Below are 23,496 nucleotides of genomic sequence, written 5' to 3' on the forward strand. Positions count from 1 at the left end.
AGTGATTCACGATAGCTCATTGAATGGAAAACATGCTTGCAATGAGGTTATTATAAATTCTATTAGTGTCCATTGTGTTAATAATATGCAAAACCCCAAGCTTGGGGATGTTTATTTTGCTATGTCCACTACTTATTGTAATGATCATGATTGGGGTGATTCTTCTCATAATCTTGAAAATTTATTTAAGCCTCATGATGAATATGATATTGATAATAGTGTTTGCAATAATATTGAAAATGGGTTTGGAAGAGTTCCAACTTAAGGTAATAGCGATCCCACAACTTTGGATAATGATCAATCCTATGTTTTTTTATAAAAGTGGGCTTGGGGAGGTCATGACTTTATTTGATGATAATCCCACTATTTTGAAAGAGTGTCAACTTTGCATGTATGTGGATCATGTAGAGAATAGATGACGTGATAGCTATATTGTTGAATTTGAATATGATCCTACATGTACTTATTACGAGAGAGGGAAATATGGTTGTAGAAATTTCATGTTACTAAATTACCTCTCTTCATGTTGAGATTGTCAATGTTTTATTTCTCTTCTTTGCATATGCTAGATATTTCTTGTCTTGGTAATTTGTTTGCATATAAAATGACTATGCATAGGAAGTATGTTGGACTTAAATTTGTTTTTCACATACTATATGATGATTCCTTTGTGCTTCAATTCTTGTCTTTCATGTAAGCATTATTAAAATTATTAATGCCTAGCTAAAAGGCTTTAAAGAAAAGCGTTTGTTGGTAGACCATCCAATTTTTTTCTTTTCTAAATTTATGGGTTCACACAATTTATGCTACTGTTATGATTGTGATTTTATGTTTTAATTAGTGTTTGTGCCAAGTAAAGCCTTTAGGATGGTTTGGGTGATAGTTGACTTGATTTTGTTGAAAAACAGAAACTTTTGCGCCTAGTTCTACAATTTTGGAAATTCATAGGAATGTGCTTTTGCTCTGCATTTTCTTACACTTAATTGATATACAAATTTCCCATGTTGTCCTAATTTTTTAGAATTTTTGAAGTTACAGAAGCATGGTCAAAGTTTAGATTGAATTAGGCTTTGCACCAATTGCTGGACAGGGGACATTCGGAGGAGCGCTGGGATGCACCACCGTAAAGAGCTTCGATCAGCGGAGCCCCCAAAAGCCAAAACCCTAACGCTACTTAGGTAAGCGGGGGTGGATGGATCAGATCAACGCTTGCAGGGGCTATATCCCGCCTGTACCGATTCCTTATAGGAATTACCTACGGGCAAGCTAGTCGGGCTGGCCCATTACGGGTCTCGCTAGCTTGTGTTACTGTAGTCGCTGTTGAGCTCCGGTTTTTCCTTGTTTTGCTTTTGTATGTTTATGGTTTTTCCTTGAGTTTTCTTTTTTTTTTCTTCGTTATAATTTGGTTCATTTGTTTTTTCACTATTTTTTTGGGTTTCTTTCCTTTTTTCATTATACTTTGGTTTATTTGTTTCTTCTTGATTTTTCTTTTGCTTTTTTTCTTCGTTGAGAGACTTGGTTTTCCTTTTGTTTCTTTGTTGGGTTTTTTACTTTTTCCAACTCATCTCTACTGGGAATCAGTTTCTTCGTTTTCTTTTTCTTTTTCTCCGTTTGCTTGTTTCCTTTCCTTTTATGTTTTTCGTGGTTTTTTATCAATTTTATTTTTTGAACTCATGTTTGGACAATGTACATTTTTATAGCACACATGAATTTTTTTGATACACGTTGAGCATTTTTCAAATATGAAGCATTTTTGTTTTAAAAAATACATGTTTTGAACACTTTTTCAATTTCACGGTAACCTTCTCCAAATGCAGTTGTACATTTTTTCTGAACTATGCATTTAAAAAAATTATAAACCTTTTTTGAAACTTTTAAACATGATTAACATTTTTTTACAATGTAAAAACTTTTTTCGCACACATGATTAACATTTTTCATACATATGATTAACATATTCTACTTTTTTGTTTGACTTTTTTACATTTTTTTGTGCATGAAAAACATTTTCCACACACATGAATAACATTTTCCATACAAATGATTAACATGTTCTACATTTTTTGTGTGCATGAGTAACATTTTTCATACACATGACTACCATTTTCCTCACAGATGAATAACATTTTTCGTACAAATAATTAACATTTTCTATTTTTGTGTTCACTCTTGGACATGTTTTGCGTGCATGAAAAATATTTTTCATACGCATGATTTACATTTTCCGTACACAGGACTCATTTTTATTTGATTTACACAAATATTTTTTTATAATGTATAAACATTTTTCGTACACATGATTAACTTGTTTTACTTTTTTGTTTCACGTTTATAAATTTTCATAGTGCATCAAAAACATTTTGTATACAAATTAATATTTTGAAGTTTTAATCTAAATTTGTTTTTTAATATACATATTTATAATATTTCGAAATATAAATAAATCAAAAAAACGAAAACAAAAAGTGAATAAAAAGTGAAAGACAAACAAAACGAAAAAGTAGCCAGCAGGCGAGCCGTGGCTACTGGGCCGGTGCAATCCGTGTGCCCCTGCAGGGCTCGCAGCAGGCAGCACATAGCCGCGCCCAATCGACCGAAATCATTAATTAATTAAGGAGTACTTGTTTCAAAGATCACTTCTACCTCCTCAGATTGCGAAAAATGGCGCATTACATGCACGTCACTTGTCGCAATCAAGGAGTTTTTTTTCGTATATCCGTTTATTTAAAATATTTTATCTCTTAAATCGTGCGTCCAAATCTCAAACTGTTTTCAACATTCGATTTCCCGCGTCGAAATTTTCAAAATTAAATCCTATATTGATAGGTTTGACAAACTTTTTTTTCATAAAAAACGAACGGAGAAACCGAAACCGGAGCACTTCTTTCCCTGTCAAAAAGAGGCACGGCCGTGCCTCTCGCGAAAGCACAACCGTGCCTCTCGCGGAAGAAAAAATAAATGAAAAATGCGTTTTTTTTTTCGTTTTCGAGAGGCACGGCCATGGAGGAAAAAACAGAAGACATGTTTTTTTTGAGAGGCACGGCTGTGTCTCTCGCGAAAGAAAAAAAAAGAAAAAATGCATTTTTTTTTGTTTTCGAGAGGCATGGCTTAGCAGTGCCTCTCGCGAAAACACAACTGTGCTTCTCATGAAAGCAAAACCGTGCCTCTAACAAAAGGAAAAAAAATAAAAAATGTATTTTTTTCCGTTTCCGAGAGACACGACCGTGCCTCTCACAAAAAAAATTAAAAAAATTATTTTGGTCCAAAAGCTAAGGTAGACCGATGGAAGACCAAAAAATAATAAAAAAAGTTTAAAAAGTCGAAAACGCGTGTGAAAAAATAAAAAGACAAAATTCAAAAGAAATGTCCAGCGCGAGACGTCGCGGCGGCTGAGTGCATGCCATTCAAATGATCATTGGAAGGCTCCCAAAGGAGTGCTCGCCAACTAGTCGCTCTCACTCATCAGGAAAAAAAACTATTTGCTCTCACGATCGACGGCTCGCTGGTGCTGCGTACAGGTGGGGATGGGCGGAGAAGTTTAGCAGCCGTGGGCCAAATCTTGATATGGACGCAAATACAAACGAAACAGAAGGCCCATGAAAGTTCCTCCTCTTCTCGTTGACCCCTAGCCCCTCTCTCTCAAACTGCCTCATCCACCTCCACCGAAGCGATCGCCGAGTGTTCGACGAGTGCCTGCGCGGAGCGGCGTCAATGGGTTCATCGCCGCAAGCGTAAAGCTACCCGCCTCGCGGTGTTCGTTCCCCGGCGCATCGACGCTGAAAGGTATGCGCCTAATTCCGCTCCCCTCTTCAATTCTGTAGGCCAAACACCCAGCGTTCCAGCGTTTGATCGACGCCCTCGGCGTGTTCGGCAGAATGCCAGTCCGGGAGCTTCATCTTGTTTGGACCTTTGAACGGCTAGTTTGAAGAATTCATCGCACGTGAGATGGAAAGAATCAGGACCGGATGATATTTTTGCGTGTAAAATTTCCTGCGTTTTGGGGATCTTATGCTGTTCTCTATGGTTGACAAGAGTTTGCTCTTCTCATTTCTCAGCACTGAAGATTGGTCCATCGACTCATCTTGACACTAATGGACCGGGAACACTCGGCTTTGAAGAAAATGAGATTGGAGGACGCAGAGGATTCTGCGATCAGTCAAGTGCCTGCCACGGCGTCGAGCATGCATCAGCAATTGTTCTGGAGCCAGTGGCAGCTACTGGACTCCATTCTCCCCACGGGCGGTTTCGCACACTCCTACGGCCTGGAAGCTGCTATGCAATCGCGCATAGTGAACAACCAGGAAGACCTGAGGCTGTTCCTCATCCAGGTCTTGGACAACATTGGAAGCCTGCTGCTTCCATTCGTCTACTGCGCCAGTAGGTCTCCTGAGGCTGCAGCGTGGGTTAAGCTAGATCAGCTGCTGGACGCTACACTGACAAATGAGGTCGGCAGGAAGGCGTCCACGTCGCAAGGCTCGGCTCTGTTGAGGGTGGCCGCGTCTGTCTTCACTGAGATCCAGCCGCTGCAGGATCTCCGACGGACATTTCTCGGTTCCATGAGTGTGTCGTTACACCATGCACCGATATTCGGGTTGATATGTGGGCTGGTTGGATTTGACAGCGAGACAACGCAGCGTGCTTACATGTTTGTGGCAATGAGGGATGTGATCTCCGCCGCGACGAGGCTCAATTTGATCGGACCGCTTGCTGCTTCGGTTCTGCAGCACCAGGTTGCGCCAGATGCCGAGAAGATGCTGCAAAAGTGGAAGGACCGTGATGTCTCTGAAGCATCACAGACTGCGCCGCTGCTTGACGCGTTGCAAGGCTGCCATGCTTACATGTTCTCTAGGCTGTTTTGCTCCTAACAGGCGAGGTTCACTTCCATATCTTTCCATCTCTTTCGTTGTACAATGTCTCCAAGCATACACAACAGAGGCTCAACTTCATGATACATGTACCATTTGTGCTTTTGTATTATTCTGATGTATTGAAACATATCTCCTTATTTCCTGAGAAAATAAATTAACTGGTTCATAGAGAGATGTATGTTACTCTGTATAAAGCATCTTTTATAACATGGCATATGGTTGATCGATGACTTTGTGCACTGCAATTGAACATTCACTTGAGTGCTGCCTCCTAACAAGGACATGATAAGCAATTGAGCAGTTTATTCAATTATCCTGTAACAAGGAGATGTTTAAATAGACCAGACATTTCCCAGGTCCATGATACACCCAGTTATATGTCTGGATAACCTTATTCTGATATTCCTCTGCTTCTTTCAGGTTGCTGAATGCAATTTGGTATAGTTCTGCTCATGGTTTTACCTTAGAGAAGTACAGGACCCCTGGCTTTCCTAAACAACAATGGCATCAGAATATTACAAGCATCCTGAGGATAGATGCCCAGTATGATTTTTTATTTTACTTGCAAGCAAGATTGTACAAAAATGCCAATAGTACATTATGTTCATGTGTGACGCCTCTCTGCCATGTGCCATCTATTACACTCGTCATACATATGATACATCTGTCTTCGGCTTCACCAATTATGACATTGATATAATTATGCATTGCATATTACAAAGAACATTGCTTTCTTTTGCTCCATGATCCGAAGTACTGGATCTGTTGCTCCAGCTCCAGATTCTATGCTAAGTGCAACAGCAGAATGCTTGGCTTCAACGGATTTTTCATGCTCAACAGATCTGAACAGCTCGGAGAAGTTGCCCTTGCCAATCCTGCCACAGCCACCCTTCTGGTACTCTTGCCCGGTCCCGTCCTTCCCCATGCACCCGATCCTTTTGGATCATCTTCATAACAAGGTTGGCCTGAACATAGTAGCTGATGCAGTTAGATTTTGAATCACAAAGAGTAGATAAAAGATAGCAAAAATGCAGTCTGAAGTCAGTAGGGCACTGAACCTCAAGTTACTGAATTATGGCATAAATACTAGTACTATATTATATGCTAAACCAAAACATTTGCAAACAACTGTGTATAGCTCTATGCTAAAATACAGTACACCATGACCATGCCACGAATTGTGAAGTTGGATATGTTGGCCCTATGCAAGCAGCTTTATTCCCCTTTAAAGCTGTCATGATTTTCATAAAGATGCATCATGTATGGATGCGCTAAAAAGAGTTTCAGTTGGATTCACAGCATTCAGTATAACCAAGGTTTGATACCTTTATGCACCTTACACATACACCATGTGATGTAGAACTCAAAATCGTTTCGTCTTTATTTTACTGGCAAGGAAGATTGTACAACAACAATGCCAACAGTACATTTTGTTCATGTGTGAGCCCTTCTTACATCTGTTACACTCATGATACATAACACGGATATAATTGCACGTCGCATATCACAAACAACATTGTTTTCTTTTGCTCCATGAGACCATGATACAAAGTACTGGATCAGCTTCTCCAGCTTCAGCTTCTATCCTATGATCCCTGAAGTGCAGCAGATTGCTTGGCTTCAAGGGACTTCTCATAATCCTCAATGGACTTGAACATCTCGGAGAAGTTGCCTTTGCTGAACCCACCACAGCCACCCTTCTGGTACTCTTCCCCTCTCTCATCCTTCTCCATGCACACGTTGGCCTGAACATAATAGTTGATGCAGTTAGATTTTGAATCACAGGGGGTAGAGCAAAGAAGCAGCTTGAATTTATTATCCAGGTCTTGGAGAACATTGGAAGCCTGCTGCTTCCATTCCTGTACTACGCCAGTAGGTTTCCTGATTCCGCGGGATGGATCAAGCTATATCAGCTACTAGATGCTACGTTGACGAACGAGGCCGGCAGGACATCGTCCACGTCGCAAGGCCCGGCTCTTTTGAGGGTGGCAGTGTCTTTCTTCACTGAGATTCAGTCGCTGCAGGATCTCCGAAGGACATTTCCCAGTTCCACGAGCGTGTCGTTTCACCATGCACCGATATTCGGGTTGATATGTGGGCTGGTTGGATTTGACAGTGAGACAGCGCAGCGTGCTTACATGTTTGTGACGATGAGGGATGCGATCTCCACAGCGACGAGGTTTAATTTGATCGGACCGCTTGCTGCTTCGGTGCTGCAGCACCAGGTTGTGCCAGATGCTGAGAAGATGCTGCAGAAGTGGAGGGACCATGATGTCTCTGAAGCATCAGACTGCGCTGCTGCTTGACGCATTGCAGGGCTGCCATGCCTACATGTTCTCTAGTCAGTTTTGCTCTTGACAATGAGGTTCGCTTCTATATCTTTTTATCTCTCTCGTTGTACAATATCTTGAAGCATACACAACAAAGGCCTCAACTTCATGATACATGTACGATTCATGCTTTCATATTATTCGGATGTAGGATGCCATTGAAACATATGCCTTTATTTTCTGAAAAAAATGGTTAACCGGTTCATACAAAAATGTATGTTACTCTGTTTATAAAGCATCTTTTTATAACATAGCGTGTGGTTGATCACTGATTTTGTGCACTGCAATTGAACATTCACTTGAGTGATGTCTCCTAACAAGGACATCATAAGCAATTGAGCAGTTTATTCAATTATCCTGCAACAAGGAGATGTTTAAATAGACAAGACATTTTGCAGGTCCATTTTGTGAACAACATGATGCATGATACGCCCAGTTATATGCCTGGATAATCTTATTCTGATATTCCTCTGCTTCTTTCAGGTTGCTGAATGCAATTTGGTGTAGTTCTCTGCTCATGGTTTTAACTCTGAGAAGTACAGGAAAAATGGCTCTTTCCAAAGAAAAATGGCACCAGAAGATTGCAATCATCCCGAGGACAGATGCCCAGTATGATTCTTTATTTTACTTGCAAGGAAGATTGTACAAAAATGCCAATAGTACAGCATGTTCATGTGTGAGCCCTCTCTACCGCATATCACAATTAAACATAGGATACATTGATATAGACATATAGTTGTGTGTGGCATATTACATAGAACATTGTTTTCTTTTGCTCCATGATACAAAGTATTGGATCTGTTGCTCCAGCTCCATATTCTATCCTGCGATGCAACAGCAGAATGTTTGGCTTCAAGGGATTGCTCATACATCTGTACAGCTCGGAGAAGTTGTTGCCCTTGCCAAACCCACGACAGTCAACCTTCTGGTACTCTTGGCTCTTGCCTGACCTCAGCCTTCTCCATGCACCCGATCCTTTGGATCATCTTCAACAACAAGCTGATGCAGTCTGAAGTCAGTAGGGCATTGAACCTCAAGTTACTGAATTATGGCTTAAATAGTTATCTGCTGAACCAAAACTTTTTCAAATAACTGTCTATGCTAGTATTGTACACCATGTCATTTGAAGTTTTTCAAATACCTTGGCCTTTTACTATGCAAGGAGCTTTACTCCCCTTAAAAGTTGTCACGGTCTCCATAAAGATGCATGATGCATGGATACGCCAAAAAAAGTTTCAAGTTGGATTCATGGCATTCACTGTCATATGGATTGTGTGGCCAAAACCAAGGTTTGATACCTTTATGCACCATACACACACACCATGTGGTGTAGAACTCAAATCGGTTCTTCCTTATTTATTTGCAAGCAAGATTGTACAGCAAAGCCAACAGTACATTTTGTTCATGTGTGAGCCCCCTCTGCCATTCATTACACTCATGATGCATATGTCTTCGGCTTCACCATGCGTCCCATATCACAAACAACACTGTTTTCTTTTGCTCCATGAGGCCATGATACAAAGTACTGGATGAGCTTCTCGAGACGCACTTCTATCCTATGATCCCTGAACTGCAGCAGATTGCTTGGCTTCAAGGGACTTCTCATAATCCTCAATGGACTTGAACAGCTCGGAGAAGTTGCCTTTGCCAAACCCTCCGAAGTCACCCTTCTGGTACTCTTCCCCTCTCTCGTCCTTCTCCATGCACCCGATCCTTTGGATCATCTCCAGGAACAACGTTGGCCTGAACATAATAGTTGATGCAGTTAGATTTGGAATCACAGGGAGTAGAGCAAAGAAGCGCTCGAATTTATTATCCAGGTCTTGGAGAACATTGGAAGCCTGCTGCTTCCATTTGTGTACTGCACCAGTAGGTCTCCTGATGCTGCGTCGTGGGTCAGGCAAGATCAGCTACTGGATGCTACGTTGACGAACAAGGTAGGCAGGAAGGCGTCCACATCGCAAGGCTCGGCTCTATTGAGGGTGGCAGCGTCCGTCTTCACTGAGATCCAGTCGCTGCAGGATCTCCGAAGGACATTTCTCGGTTCCACGAGGGTGTCGTTTCACCATGCACCGATGTGCGGGTTGATATGCGGGCTGGTTGGATTTGACAGCGAGACAACGCAGAGGGCTTACATGTTTGTGACAATGGGGGATGTGATCTCAGCGGCGGCGACGAGGTTCAATTTGATCGGACCACTTGCTGCATTGGTGCTGCAGCACCAGGTTGCGCAGATGCTGAGAAGATGCTGCAGAAGTGGAGGGACCGTGATGTCTCTGAAGCATCAGAAACTGCGCCACTGCTTTACACGTTTCAGGGATGCCATGCTTACATGTTCTCTAGGCTGTTTTGCTCCTGACAATGAGATTCGCTTCCATATCTTTCCGTCTCTCACGTTGTACAGTGTCTTCATGCATACACAACACAGGGCTCTAATTCATTCCTTGATATTATTTTCATGTAGGATGCCATTGAAACACGTATCCTTGTTTCCTGAAAAAAATCAGTTAACGGGTTCATAGAGAGATACATGTTACTCTGTATAAAGCATCTTTTATAACATGGAATATGATTGATCGATGACTTTGTGCAATGCAATTGAACATTCACATGATTGATGTCTCCTACAGTAACAAGGACATGATGAGCAACTGAGCAGTTGATTCCTGTAACAAGGAGATGTTAAAATAGATCAGAGATTTCACTGGTCCATTTTGTGAACAATACAATGCATGATACACCCGGTTATATGTCTAGATGACCTTGTTATGTTTTTCCTCTGCTTCTTTCAGGTTGCTGAATGCAATTTGGTGTACTTGTGCTAACAGTTTTACCCAGAGAAGTAGAGGACTGCTGGCTTTTCCTAAAAGAAAAATGGCATCAGAAGATTGCAAGCATCCCGATAACAGATGCCCAGTATGATTATTTATTATTCTTGCAAGCAAGATTTTACAACAATTTCAATAACCTAATAGTACATTATGTTCATGTGTGGGCCCACTCTTTACACTCATCATACATAGGATATATCTATCTTCAGCTTCATCAAATACAACAATTAGTACTGGATCTGCTGCTCCAGCTCCAGATTTTATCCTAGGGTGCACCCGCAGATTGCTTGGCTTCAAAGAATTTCTCATTCTCCTTAATACTCCTGGAACTCCTGCCCAATACTCCTGGAGTAGATCTCAACAGCTTGGAGAAGTTGCCCTTGCCAAACCGGCCGCAGCTACCATTCTGGAACTCCTGCCCAATATCGTCCTTCTCATTGCATTCGATCCTTTGATCATCTCTAAGAACAAGGTTGGCCTGAACATAGTATAATACCTGATGCAGCTAGATTTGGAATTTCAGAAAGTAGATAAACATACTAGCAAAGATTCTGTCCTAAGTCAGTAGGGCACTGAACCTCAAGTTACTGAATTATAGCATAAATACTAGTAGTACTATCTGCTGAACCAAAATAAAATAAAATCAAATAACTTTCTACTCCCTCCGTCCGGAAATACTTGTCATTGAAATGGATGTATCTAGATGTATTTTAGTTGTAGATACATCCATTTTCATCCATTTTGATGACAAGTATTTCCGGACGGAGGGAGTATTATACAATATGAAGTACACCAATGCCACGAATTGTGAAGTTGGATTCTTTGGCCTTTTACTATTCAAGGAGCTTTATTCCCCTTTAAGTTGTCACAATCTTCATAAAGATGCATCATGACCTTCACTATCATATGGCTCGTATGACCAAAACCAAAGTTTGATACCTTACACACGCACCATGTGATGTAGAACTCAAAATCGGTTCTTTATTTTATTTGCAAGCAAGATTGTACAACAATGCCAACAGTACATTTGTTACATGTGTGAGCCCCCTCTTCATCTGTTACACTCATCATACATAGGATACATCTGTCTTCAGCTTCACCAATTGTAACATTGACATAATTGTGGGTCACATCTTACAAACAACGTTGTTTTCTTCTGCTCCATGAGACCATGATACAAAGTACTGGATCAGCTTCTATCCTATGATCCCTGAACTGCAGCAGATTGTTTGACTTCAAGGGACTTTTCATAATCCTCAATGAACTTGAACAGCTTGGAGAAGTTGCCTCTGCCGAACCCGCCGCAGCCACCCTTCTGGTACTCTTCCCCTCTCTCGTCCTTCTCCCTGCACCCGATCATTTGGATCATTTCCAGGAACAACGTTGGCCTGAACATAATAGCTGATGCAGTTAGATTTTGAATCACGGGTAGTAGAGCAAAGAAGCAGCTTGAATTTATTATCGAGGTTTTGGAGAACATTGGAAGCCTGCTGCCTCCGTTCATGTCTGTGCCAGTAGGTCTCCTGACGCCGCGGCATGGGTCAGGCTATCTCAGCTGCTGGATGGTACGTTGACGAACGAGGTCGACAGGAAGGCGTCCACGTCGCAAAGCTTGGCTCTGTTGAGGGTGGCTGCATCTGTCTTCACTGAGATCCAGTCACTGCAGGATCTCCGAAGGACATTTCTAGGTTCCATGTGTGTCGTTTCACCATGCACCGATGTTTTGGTTGATATGCGGGCTTGCTGGATTTGACAGCGAGGCAACGCAGTGGGCTTACATTTTGTGACAATGAGGGATGTGATCTTGTTGGCGACGAGGGTCAATTTGATCGGACCACTTGCTTGCTTCGCTGCTGCAGCACCAGGCTGCGCCAGATGCTGAGAAGATGCGGCAGAAGTGGAGGGACCGTGATGTCTCTGAAGCATACTGCTTGATGCGCTGCAGGACTGCCATGCTTACATGTTCTCTACGCTGTTTTGCTCCTGACTATGAGGTTCGCTTCCATATCTTCCCGTCTCTCACGCTGTACAATTTCTTCAAGCATACACAACAGAGGGCTCAAATTCATGCTACATGTATGATTCATGCTTCCATATTATTCTGATGTAGTATGCCATTGAAACGTATATGCTTATTCCCTGAAAAAAATAAGTTAACCGGTTCCTAGAGAGATGTATGTTACTCTGTATAAAGCATCTTTTATAACATGGTAGTATATAATTGATCGATGACTTTGTACACTACAATTGAACATTCACTTGAGTGCTGTCTCCTAACAAGGACATGAGTAATTGAGCAGTTTATTCAATTATCCTATAACAAGGTGTTTGTTTAAATAGACCAGACATTTTGCAGGTCCATTCTGTGAACAACATGATGCATGATACACCGAGTTATATGCCTGGATAACCTTATTGCGATATTCCTCTGCTTCTTTCAGGTTGCTGAATGCAATTTGGTGTAGTTCTCTGCTCACGGTTTTAACTCAGAGAAGTACAGGACAAATGGCTCTTTCCAAAGAAAAATGGCACCAGAAGATTGCGAGCATCCCGGACAGACGCCCAGATTGTACATAAATGCCAATAGTACATTATGTTCATGTGTGAGCCCTCTCTACCACCTATCACACTCATCATACATAGGATACATTGATATAGTTGTGGGTCGCATATTACATGGAACACCGTTTCCTTTTGCTCCATGATACAAAGTGCTGGATCTGTTGCTCCAGCTCCAGATTCTATCCTAGGATGCAACGGGAGAATGCTTGGCTTCAAGGGATTGCTCATACTCCTGAATAGTAGATCTGAACAGTTCGGAGAAGTTGCCCTTGCCATTCCTGCCGCAGTCACCCTTCTGGTACTCTTGCCCTGTCCCGTCCTTCTCCAGGCACCCGATCCTTTGGATCATCTCCATAACAAGGTTGGTCTGTACATAGTAGCTGATGCAGTTAGATTTGAAATCACAGAGAGTAGATAAAGATAGCACAGATGCAGACTGAAGTCAGTAGGGCACTGAATCTCAAGTTACTTGAATCATGGCATAACTACTATCTGCTGAACCAAAACTTGAACCTCAAGTACACCATGCCATGAATTGTGAAGTTGGATACCTTGGCCTTTGCCTATGCAAGGAGCTTTATCCCCCTTTAAAGCTGCCCCGATCTTCATAAAGATGCATCATGCATTGCTGTACTAAAAAGAGTTTCAGTTGGATACAGATGCACCATGTGATGTACTCCCAAAGTTCGGAATTACTTGTCACAAAAATGAATAGAAATGGATGTACCTACAACTAAGATACATCTAGATACATTCATTTCTTAGGCCCTGTTTGGCTTACCTCCGCTCCACAGCTCCACTCCTGTAGCGGGTGGAGTCACAGTGAGAAAACACGGAGCGGCTGTTTCGTGGCTCCACAGCTCCCGCTATTTCGCGGAACAGGTGGGATTCCGAACAGGGCCTTAACGAGTAATTCCGAACGGATGGAGGGAGTAGAACTCAAAATCGGTTCTTCTTTATTTTACTTGCAAGCAAGATTGTACAACAATGCCAACAGTACATTTTGTTCATGTGTGAGCCCCCTCTCTACCATCTATTACACCCAACATACATAGGATACATCTGTCTTCAGCTTCACCAATTATAACATCGGATATAATTGTGCGTCGCATATTACAATGAACATTGTTTCTTTTGCTCCATGAGACCATGATAAAAAGCACTGGATCAGCTTCTCCGGCTCCAATTCCAGCTTCTATCCTATGATGCCTGAACTGCAGCAGATTGCTTGGCTTCAAGGGATTTCTCATAATCCTCAATGGACTTGAACAGCTCGGAGAAGTTGCCTTTGCCAAACCCGCCGCAGCCACCCTTCTGGTACTCTTCCCCTCTCTCGTCCTTCTCCATGCACCCGATCCTTTGGATCATCTCCAGGAACAGCGTTGGCCTGAACATAATAGCTGATGCAGTTAGATTTGGAAGCACAGGGAGTAGAGCAAAGATGCAGCCAGAATTTATTAGAGCACCGAACCTGACATTACTGAATTATAGCATAAATAATACTACCTCCTGGATCTAATCTTGCGCCTATGGCGTGAATTGGGAATATACGTGGGCTTTTCTCTGTGCACAGGGAGCTTCATTCCCCTTTTAGCTGTGGCAATCTTCATAAAGGTGCATCATTCATGGATTTGTACTAAAATACTTCCAATAGGATCATAGCACTCACTATCGTATGGCTCAGCTCTCTACCCTAACCTCAAGTTTTGACACTTCTCTGCAGCATTACAAAGTACTACTGTACTACAGTAGAACTCAAAATCAAATTGGAAAGATTGTGTTTTTACCTGTCCCCCACTGGCTTGGTGAAGATTTGGAGCAACACCCCTTGGTCGTCCCTGTCGACGAGCACCCCCAGCTCCTGGCATTCCTTGATCTGCGCCTCCGAGAGCACATCCCCCGCGATGCGCCGCACGCCTTCATAGTACTTCGGCAGCGGGGGTGGCAGGAAGTCGAAGCCGCCCATGGCGGAGCGCGCACGCATCTCCCTGAGCGTCCTGAGCACGTCGCTGCTGGCCACCGCGATGTGCTGCACGCCCGGGCCACCGTGGTGTTCCAGGAACGTCTGTATCTGGCTCCGGCGCTTGGTGCCGTGCACCGGCTCGTTGAGCGGCAGCAGCACGCCCTCGGAGTTGTTGGCGAGCACCATCGAGTTGAGCCCGCTCTCGGCCGTGCCCACGTCCTCCGTCGTGAACTCGGCGAACTCGTGGAACCCCGCGAACCCGGCGACGTATGCGGCGGCGGGGGCAAGCTCCGGGACGTTGCCGACGACGTGGTCGAACCGCGTCAGGCCGTAGTCCACGGCATCCGGGTTGCTCACGCCCTCGAACCCCGGCAAGAAGGGCACGTCCGTGTCATCCGGGTGACTGACGAAGCGGAGCACGACGTCGCCGTAGAGCTCGACCTCCGCGAAGCCGAAGCCGCGGCCGAGGTCCACGGGGCTGAAGGCCGGGCGCGCGCCTCCGTCGACGCTGGCGCGGAAGGCCTCTGCGGCGTCTGCGACGCGCAGTGCTATGGAGCGCACTGCGAGCCCGTGGTCCGCGGAGAACCGGCGCGCGGCGTCGGCGGAGAAGGAGGGCAGGGAGGCGGTGGCGGCGTCGCAGCCGTTCGCGTAGGGCGCGGTGAAGAGGAAGGCGAGGTTGCCCGAGCGGAGCAGCTGGGAGGCGTGCACGGAGTTCCCCGTGGAGAGGTCGGACCTGGCGGCGAGCGGCGCGCCGAGCGCGAAGGCGAAGCGGCCGGCGGCGGAGGCGGCGTCCGCGCACCAGAACTCGACGTGGTGGAAGGCGAGCGTGTGGAAGCGGTCGCTCCGCGGGTTGAAGCGGACCATTCTACGTGGCCGTGCATGCTCCGGCGTCACCGCGGCGGCGGCGGCGGCGCCGGTAGCTGCCGGGGTGGTGGGGGTGGGCGGCATGGTGTGTGTTCGCTTCTTGGTCGCGTGTGGTAGTGGCTCCGGGTTATCAGTTACGGGAGAGAAGTGGGGGTAATAAAGGGAGGAGATGGCGCCACGTGGGCTTTGGGGTTTAGTGGTGGCGGGTGGGATTTGTCTTTTGGCGTTTGGTGGTGTGGGGGCTCGAGCTAGTGTGATGGAGGTGATGCGTTTGCTGACTGGCCTAGGGTAAGGTACAGCTAAGTACAGCAAAAATATTATTATTTCCAAAAAAAAGTACAGCTAGAAATATGGTGAGGTTCATATTCTCTTGGTTCGTACTACCTCTGCGCGGGTTTATTAGTCCCCATCAAATTTCGGGTCAAAGTTTGACCATATATTTGATTAGTAAAATGTTAATGCATGTTATTAAAAATTATATTATTAAACTTGTATTTGAATGTAGTTTTGAGTGAAATTATTTTTGCTACATAGTTTATATTTTAGTAGTTAAAATTATGATTAAAATATGATCTGAAATACGAGTGGGGGCTAATAAACCCGTACGAAGGTAGTAGAAGTGGTCATTTCTTCTTTACCTTTCTCTCTCTTCCTTCTTGGCTGAGGGTTGATCCTCATTTTTGGCCTCCTCTCCTCCTTGGGCGGCCTTGTCGGTCGCCGATCAGAGTTGGGATAGAAGAGGAGGGCGAGTCTCATGTAGATGTTAGTTTAAGTTGTGCTGAGGCGGGTGACGACATGTTGTGGAGAAGCTTGGCACCATCGCTTTTGAGTGACGCGTGGTGGAAGCCCTCCCCTTCTTATTTCTTACCCATGGTGGATGAAAGCTGGCGAAGGTGGATCAGGCGGCAATCTCGTAATAAGCTCGTTTGGCCTTCAGATCCAAAGATCGTTTGAGCTGCTCCTGCCTTCTCCCTTTGTCGTTGCGATGGTGGAAATGGTGAGGGTGCTGGACCAGCCTATGGTCCTTTCAGATCTAACGAGTCCATGGAATCTTTGCTGGCATCGGTGCTCAATCGTCATCTTCATTTTCCTCTGCTTCGACCTCTGTTCCTGGAGCTAAGGATCAAACAATTGTTTTTCTCCGGTGAGCGATTTGGGTGCCTAGGACGCATCAATGGTCTTAAATGGATTTGTGGACAATCTTTGACGGGCCCTTCTTTGGCCTCCAGAAGGGAGTGTCTTCTTTCCTTGCCATGTGATGGCAAGTTTGTGGCCGGAGATGGTGGCGAGGTTATCGGTAGATTTAGGACTCAATCGTGTTCTTTGTTTTTCCTTATAGGGTCCTGAATGTAAAGTCAAATGACATGTTCATCAGAAAAATCCTTTGGGGTCTTCTTTGAAGTGTTGTGAATATTTTGTTATTATAGTGCCAACTATGGGACCTTCTAGTCCCTTCCCGTGTTAAAAAAATCAACATTCTCTCTAGTTTTGCTCTACGAATGGCCTACATGGTCCAAAGGTTTTTCAAAGGAAATTTGAACAATTCTAATTCTTAGGAGTTCTCATAAGGGCATCTGTAGCGGGAGACGCTAGGAGAGGCGCCGGGATCAATTTCCTAGCGATTTCCCCATCGATCGCCGGTTGGGCACCGGCCGCTTGTTCCTTTTCTCCCTCGTAAAAGATGGGTTCGCTGTTTAATTAGTGATCAATTAGCACCGGCTGTTAGCACCTGGCGTTGGGAGGTCAAGCGCTTCTGTATTTTCAAATTTAATCACATTTAATTTTTTTTCTCTATAAGCGTCTACTTAAGCGTCTCCCATTGGAGATGCCCTAAGTGGCTTGTTGATCAGCAGTGCTATACACACGACACGATCGAGACGATTCATGCACGATACTTAAATCCAGCCGGACATGCACAGGATTCAGAAGGGCACTGGCCGCTAGATTAGCACGTCGTGCAAAGATCGTGCAGCAGTATCGTGTGGGTAGTAGTTTCGCTTGTTGATTTCTTATATTTTGATCTATACCAGATTTTTAGTAGGATTCGATTTTATTATATTTCATAGAAAAATTTCCATCCATTCTAACCTCATGTGGAGGGTTCTTTGTGTTTCTTTTTCGTGCACAGTCAAATGACTACAATCTATTCGAAAACAACAAACAAAAAAGACCATACAGTCTCTCTCTCCTCCCCATGTGGAGCAGGTTAGTGCCCCTGAGGGAGTTCCGGATTAGGGGGTGTCCGGATAGCCGAACTGTCATCATCGGCCGGACTCCAAGACTATGAAGATACAAGATTGAAGACTTCGTCCCGTGTCCGGATGGGACTCTCCTTGGTGTGGAAGGCAAGCTTGGCGATACGGATATGTAGATCTCCTACCATTGTAACCGACTCTGTGTAACCCTAGCCCTCTCCGGTGTCTATATAAACCGGATGACTTTAGTCCGTAGGACGAACAACAATCATACCATAGGCTAGCTTCTAGGGTTTAGCCTCCTTGATCTCGTGGTAGATCTACTCTTGTAACACACATCATCAATATTAATCAAGCAGGACGTAGGGTTTTACCTCCATCAAGAGGGCCCGAACCTGGGTAAAACATCGTGTCCCTCGTCTCCTGTTACCATCTGCCTAGACGCACAGTTCGGGACCCCCTACCCGAGATCCACCGGTTTTGACACCGACATTGGTGCTTTCATTGAGAGTTCCTCTGTGTCGTCGCCGATAGGCTCGATGGCTTCTTCGATCGTCATCAACGACGCAGTCCAGGGTGAGACCTTCCTCCCCGGACAGATCTTTGTATTCGGCGGCTTTGCACTGCGGGCCAATTCGCTTGGCCATCTAGAGCAGATCGAAAGCTACGCCCCTGGCCGTCAGGTCAGATTTGGAAGTTTGAACTTCACGGCCGACATCCGTGGGGACTTGATCCTCGATGGATTCGAGCCACAGCCGAGCGTGCCGCACTGTCACGACGGGCATGATTTAGCTCTGCTGCCGGACAATACCCTGGAGGCCGCACTCGAGCCCGCTCCGATCTTCAATTCGGAGCCGGCTGCGCAGATCGAGGACGGATGGCTAGACATCGCCTCGGGGGTTGCAACCTCTACGACGATAGAGCCGAACACTGACCTTGTCCCTCATGAAGCTTGTGGCTCCGAGGTGCCAGACTCCTCGCCAGACTCCGAACCTCCCACGCCCCCTCCGATCGAATCCGATTGGGCGCCGATCATGGAGTTCACCGCGGCGGACATCTTTCAACACTCACCTTTTGGCGACATCTTGAGTTCGCTGAAGTATCTCTCGTTATCAGGAGAGCCCTGGCCGGACTGCGGCCAGGACGGTTGGGATGCGGACGACGAAGAAATTCAAAGCCCACCCACCACCCACTTGGTAGCCACTGTCGATGATCTAACCGACATGCTAGACTACGACTCCGAAGACATCGACGGTATGGACGACGATGCCGGAGACGACCAAGAACCAGCGCCTACTGGGCACTGGAAAGCCACCTCATCATATGACATATACATGGTGGATATCCCAAAGGATGGGAATGGCGAAGGGGCAGCGGAGGATGACCCCTCCAAGAAACAGCCCAAGCGTCGGCGTCAGTGGCACCGCTCTAAATCCCGCCAGAGCAAAAACGAAGATTCCGGCACCGGAGATAATAATACACCGGACAGTGCCGAAGACAACCCACTCCAGCAAGATCCAGCGCAGGAGGACGGAGACGCCAGCCCTCATGAGAGAGCGGCAGAAGAAGAGGTAGAGGACTACATGCCTCCCTCCGGAGACGAGGCAAGCCTCGACGACGACGAATTCGTCGTGCCTGAGAATCCCGTCGAACAAGAGCGTTTTAAGCGCAGGCTTATAGCCACGGCGAATAGCCTCAAGAAAAAGCAGCAACAGCTTAGAGCTGATCAAGATCTGCTAGCCGACAGATGGATTGAAGTCCTCGCGGCCGAAGAGCATGAGCTCGAACGCCCCTCCAAAAGCTACCCTAAATGCAAGCTGCTCCCCCGATTAGAGGAGGAGGCGTATGAACCCGCATCACCAGGAGACAATACAGCGGACCGACCACCCTGTGGTCGCGACAGAGAGGCCTCTAGGCCCCTCAGTAGACCCGTACCCCGGCATCGCTCGAAAGGCACAAGGCCACAGGGGAACGCTCCAGACTTGCGAGATATATTGAAGGATAGGGCAAGACAATCAAGATCGATCTATGGATCACGAGGGCGCCCCATGATACGTGACGACAACCGTCGCGCCGGACACAGTAAGCCCGGCCGGGCCGAACAAAACAGACAAAGCTCTTTTGAGCTCCCTCGTGATATCTCCCAGTACAGAGGCGCCGCACACCCACTATGCTTCACAGATGAAGTAATGGATCATCAAATCCCCGAAGGGTTTAAACCCGTGAATATTGAATCTTACGATGGCACAACAGACCCCGCGGTCTGGATCGAAGACTACATCCTTCACATCCATATGGCCCGCGGTGACGATCTTCACGCCATCAAATATCTCCCCCTCAAGCTTAAAGGACCAGCCCGGCATTGGCTTAACAGCTTGCCAGCAGAGTCAATTGGGAGTTGGGAAGACCTGGAAGCCGCATTTCTCGATAACTTCCAAGGCACGTATGTGCGACCACCAGACGCTGATGACCTAAGCCACATAATTCAGCAGCCAGACGAATCGGCCAGACAATTCTGGACACGGTTCTTAACCAAGAAAAATCAAATCGTCGACTGTCCGGATGCGGAGACCCTTGCAGCCTTCAAGCATAATATCCGCGACGAGTGGCTGGCCCGGCACCTAGGACAGGAAAAGCCGAAATCAATGGCAGCCCTCACATCACTCATGACCCGCTTCTGCGCGGGTGAGGACAGCTGGCTAGCACGCAGCAACAACCTCAGCAAAAATTCTGGCAGTCCGGATATCAAGGACCGTAATGGCAGGTCGCGTCGTAACAAAAACAAACGCCGCATTAACGGCGACAACAGTGAGGATACGGCAGTCAATGCCGGATTCAGAGGCTCTAAACCCGGTCAGCGGAAAAAGCCATTCAAAAGAACTACTCCGGGTCCGTCCAATTTGGACCGAATACTCGACCGCTTGTGCCAGATACATGGCACCCCCGAAAAGCCAGCTAACCACACCAACAGGGACTGTTGGGTATTCAAGCAGGCAGGCAAGTTAATTGCCGAAAACAATGACAAGGGGTTGCATAGCGATGACGAGGAAGAGACCCGACCGCCGAACAATAGAGGACAGAAGGGTTTCCCCCCACAGGTGCGGACGGTGAACATGATATACGCAACGCACATACCCAAAAGGGAGCGGAAGCGTGCACTCAGGGATGTATACGCGATGGAGCCAGTTGCCCCGAAGTTCAATCCATGGTCCTCCTGCCCGATCACTTTTGACCGGAGGGACCACCCCACCAGCATCCGCCATGGCGGATTCGCCGCATTGGTTCTAGACCCGATCGTCGATGGATTTCACCTTACCAGAGTCCTGATGGACGACGGCAGCAGCCTGAACCTGCTTTATCAGGACACAGTGCGCAAAATGGGCATAGACCCCTCAAGGATTAAACCTACCAAGACGACCTTTAAAGGCGTCATACCAGGTGTAGAAGCCAATTGTACAGGCTCAGTTACACTAGAAGTGGTCTTCGGATCCCCGGATAACTTCCGAAGTGAGGAGTTAATCTTCGACATAGTTCCGTTCCGCAGCGGCTATCATGCCCTGCTCGGACGTACCGCATTCGCAAAGTTCAATGCGGTGCCGCACTACGCATACCTCAAGCTCAAGATGCCAGGCCCTCGAGGAGTCATCACGGTCAACGGAAACACTGAACGTTCTCTCCGCACGGAGGAACATACAGCGGCTCTCACGGCAGAAGTACAATGCAGCCTCTTAAGGCAATTCTCGAGTTCGGCCGTTAAGCGGTCGACACAGCTAAGCGCGCCCGAAGTAACCTACAACAAGACCACCTGGCACGTGCCGAGCACGCGTAGCAGTGCGGCCCCAACCCCAGCCCCTGTAAAACGTCAAGACAGGTCCTTCACGTACACCATTACGCTCTGAAGATACCATGGGCATGAGGAGAGGGGCGCGACCATGATAGGCCCAGACTGCGGCTCAACCACACCAAGGGCTCTCAAGCGTGTCATTCTTTTTCTTTTTCTTTTTCTTCTCCTTTTTATTTTTACCCATAGGACTCCGTTCGTCAGAGGCCCTGTCCGGCAATAGACCTGCCGAACTCATGATGCAACAGCCAGGGAAGGAGAAAGGCTACAGCGAATATCCAGGTGGTCTCCATTATGAGCATTAAATCTGTTTTATGCACCATTCCGCAGCCTACCCCTGGAGGGGGACATGTTTAACAGTCCCATCCCTTGCTTATCGCACCATTTGTATCGTTCTGCACTTATAGCAGTTTTTCTTGAATAAGTAATGCAGCACCTTTTTGCTTCCAATTGCATTTCTCTTTTATACATATGTTCATTTATGACATTACGCATCCGTACGTTTTGGTACGGCTAAATACACCAGGGGCTTATGTTTCCCGCATCATGGTGTGATAAGTCCGAACACTTTCACAAGTGCGGCACCCCGAACTTATAGCACTATATGCATCAGCTCCGAATCATGTCTTGGGTCAATAGTTGGGTTTGCCTGGCTCCCATGTTTTGGTACCTTATGTTCCGTTGTATCGGCTAAGGTAGCACTGGGAGAACCACTGCGATTGCGCCCTAGTTGAGCTGGGTTAACGCCTCAGTGGAGAAAGCTAAAACTGACCGTCATGATGAGGCGAGAGCTGGTCGCTATTCGAGAGGTTTTTTGCGAGTCCCTAAAGACTTATGCCGCTTAGAACGAGGAGCCAGATTTTTGTCCGGCCCAGGCGTGGATAGCGCCCCAAATTCGGCCTACCGAAGACTAGGGGCTTCGCCGACATTTAAAATTATAGAATTCTATGGCTAAGTGAGAGTGTTCAAGCATTATAAGTCCGGTTGCCTTGTTCGTTGTGTTGAGCGCCTCCCTAGATGGACCCAAATATGGGAACAAGAGCGCTCAAATTTATCCCGAACACCCCAGCACTCGTGGCGTGGGGGCTGAAGCCGACGACTTGCCATCTCTCAGATTTGATAAACAGCCGCATAGAAGGTAATATTTTAAATTAAAAAAGCGTTGCTTAGCGCAAATGAACTAAGTTTTCAACGCACAGGATAACAAAATGCGAGTCTACTCAAATATTACATCTTTGGAGCACTCACCCGCAATAGTGCGGCCGCCCTTCAGCACACTCTTATAATACATCTCGGGCGTGCGATGCTCCTTGCCCTCTGGTGGTGGGTCCGTCACGAGCTTCTGGGCATCCATCTTGCCTCAGTGCACCTTTGCACGGGCAAGGGCCCGACGGGCACCTTCAATACAGGCGAAGTGCTTGATAACTTCAACCCACGGGCACGCGTCCACCAGCCGCCGCACCAGGCCGAAGTAGCTCCCAGGCATGGCCTCCTTAGGCCACGGCCGAACTATGAGGCCCTTCATGGCCTGTTCGGCCACCTTGTGGAGCTCGACCAGCTGCTTCAGCTGGTCGCTTAGGGGCACCGGATGTCCGGCTTCAGCATACTAAGACCAGAAGACCTTCTCCGTCGAGCTCCCCTCCTCGGCCCGGTAGAATGCGCCAGCATCGGACACGCTGCAAGGAAGATCTGCGAACGCTCCTGGAGAGCTCCGAATTCGGGTAAGCGACAGGTAATTAACACTCACATGCTTACTTTGCATGAAAAATGCCTTACCCGCTGCTATTTTCTTTACCGCCTCGATCTCCTGGAGGGCCTTGTAGGCTTCGGCCTTAGCGGCTTTGGCACTCTCTAGAGCCGTTGCAAGCTCAGACTCTCGAGTCTTCGAGTCACGCTCCAGGCTCTCATGTTTTTGCACGAGATCCTGGAGCTCTTGCTGTACCTCCGCCACCCGCGCCTCCTGCTTCTCTCGCTCGGTGCGCTCCGCGGCCGCATTGCGTTCGGCCACGGTCACCGCCTCTTTCAGGGTCGCCACCTCGTTA

General features: G+C 46.5%; 2 protein-coding genes and 3 pseudogenes across 5 annotated transcripts; 4 read left to right on the forward strand and 1 right to left on the reverse strand.

The window, feature by feature from the left end:
- The first annotated feature begins 3,578 nt into the window (after positions 1-3,578).
- On the forward strand, positions 3,579-6,935 carry LOC123136503 (urease accessory protein F). Of its 3 annotated transcripts, XR_006467034.1 has the most exons (4): positions 3,579-3,783; positions 4,056-4,873; positions 5,289-6,571; positions 6,654-6,935. XR_006467034.1 is itself a non-coding variant. In XM_044555892.1 (2 exons), exon 2 carries the CDS (start codon positions 4,092-4,094, stop codon positions 4,863-4,865), a length of 774 nt encoding a protein of 257 aa, XP_044411827.1. In that variant the 5' UTR covers positions 3,579-3,783; positions 4,056-4,091; the 3' UTR covers positions 4,866-5,095. The 3 variants fall into 3 exon arrangements, 2 of the variants coding, with proteins under 2 accessions (XP_044411827.1, XP_044411828.1); XM_044555892.1 differs by lacking the exons at positions 5,289-6,571; positions 6,654-6,935 and having other exon boundaries at positions 4,056-5,095; XM_044555893.1 differs by lacking the exons at positions 5,289-6,571; positions 6,654-6,935 and having other exon boundaries at positions 3,580-3,783; positions 3,875-5,095.
- LOC123139077 (urease accessory protein F-like) lies at positions 5,897-7,226 on the forward strand (annotated as a pseudogene).
- A 1,528-nt stretch (positions 7,227-8,754) lies between these two features.
- Positions 8,755-15,571, reverse strand: LOC123136502 (4-hydroxyphenylpyruvate dioxygenase). Of its 2 annotated transcripts, none has more exons than XM_044555890.1 (2): positions 14,379-15,571; positions 8,755-8,941 (listed from the first exon to the last, which is right to left on the reverse strand). In XM_044555890.1, the coding sequence occupies exons 1-2, from the start codon at positions 15,500-15,502 to the stop codon at positions 8,755-8,757; spliced, it is 1,311 nt and encodes a 436-aa protein (XP_044411825.1). In that variant the 5' UTR covers positions 15,503-15,571. The 2 variants fall into 2 exon arrangements, with proteins under 2 accessions (XP_044411825.1, XP_044411824.1); XM_044555889.1 differs by lacking the exon at positions 8,755-8,941 and adding an exon at positions 13,525-13,978.
- LOC123134739 (urease accessory protein F-like) lies at positions 8,992-9,719 on the forward strand (annotated as a pseudogene).
- LOC123134742 (urease accessory protein F-like) lies at positions 11,289-12,016 on the forward strand (annotated as a pseudogene).
- Positions 15,572-23,496: the final 7,925 nt, after the last annotated feature.

Source organism: Triticum aestivum, chromosome 6B (assembly GCF_018294505.1).
Source record: "Triticum aestivum cultivar Chinese Spring chromosome 6B, IWGSC CS RefSeq v2.1, whole genome shotgun sequence".
NCBI classification, from domain to species: Eukaryota; Viridiplantae; Streptophyta; class Magnoliopsida; order Poales; family Poaceae; genus Triticum; species Triticum aestivum.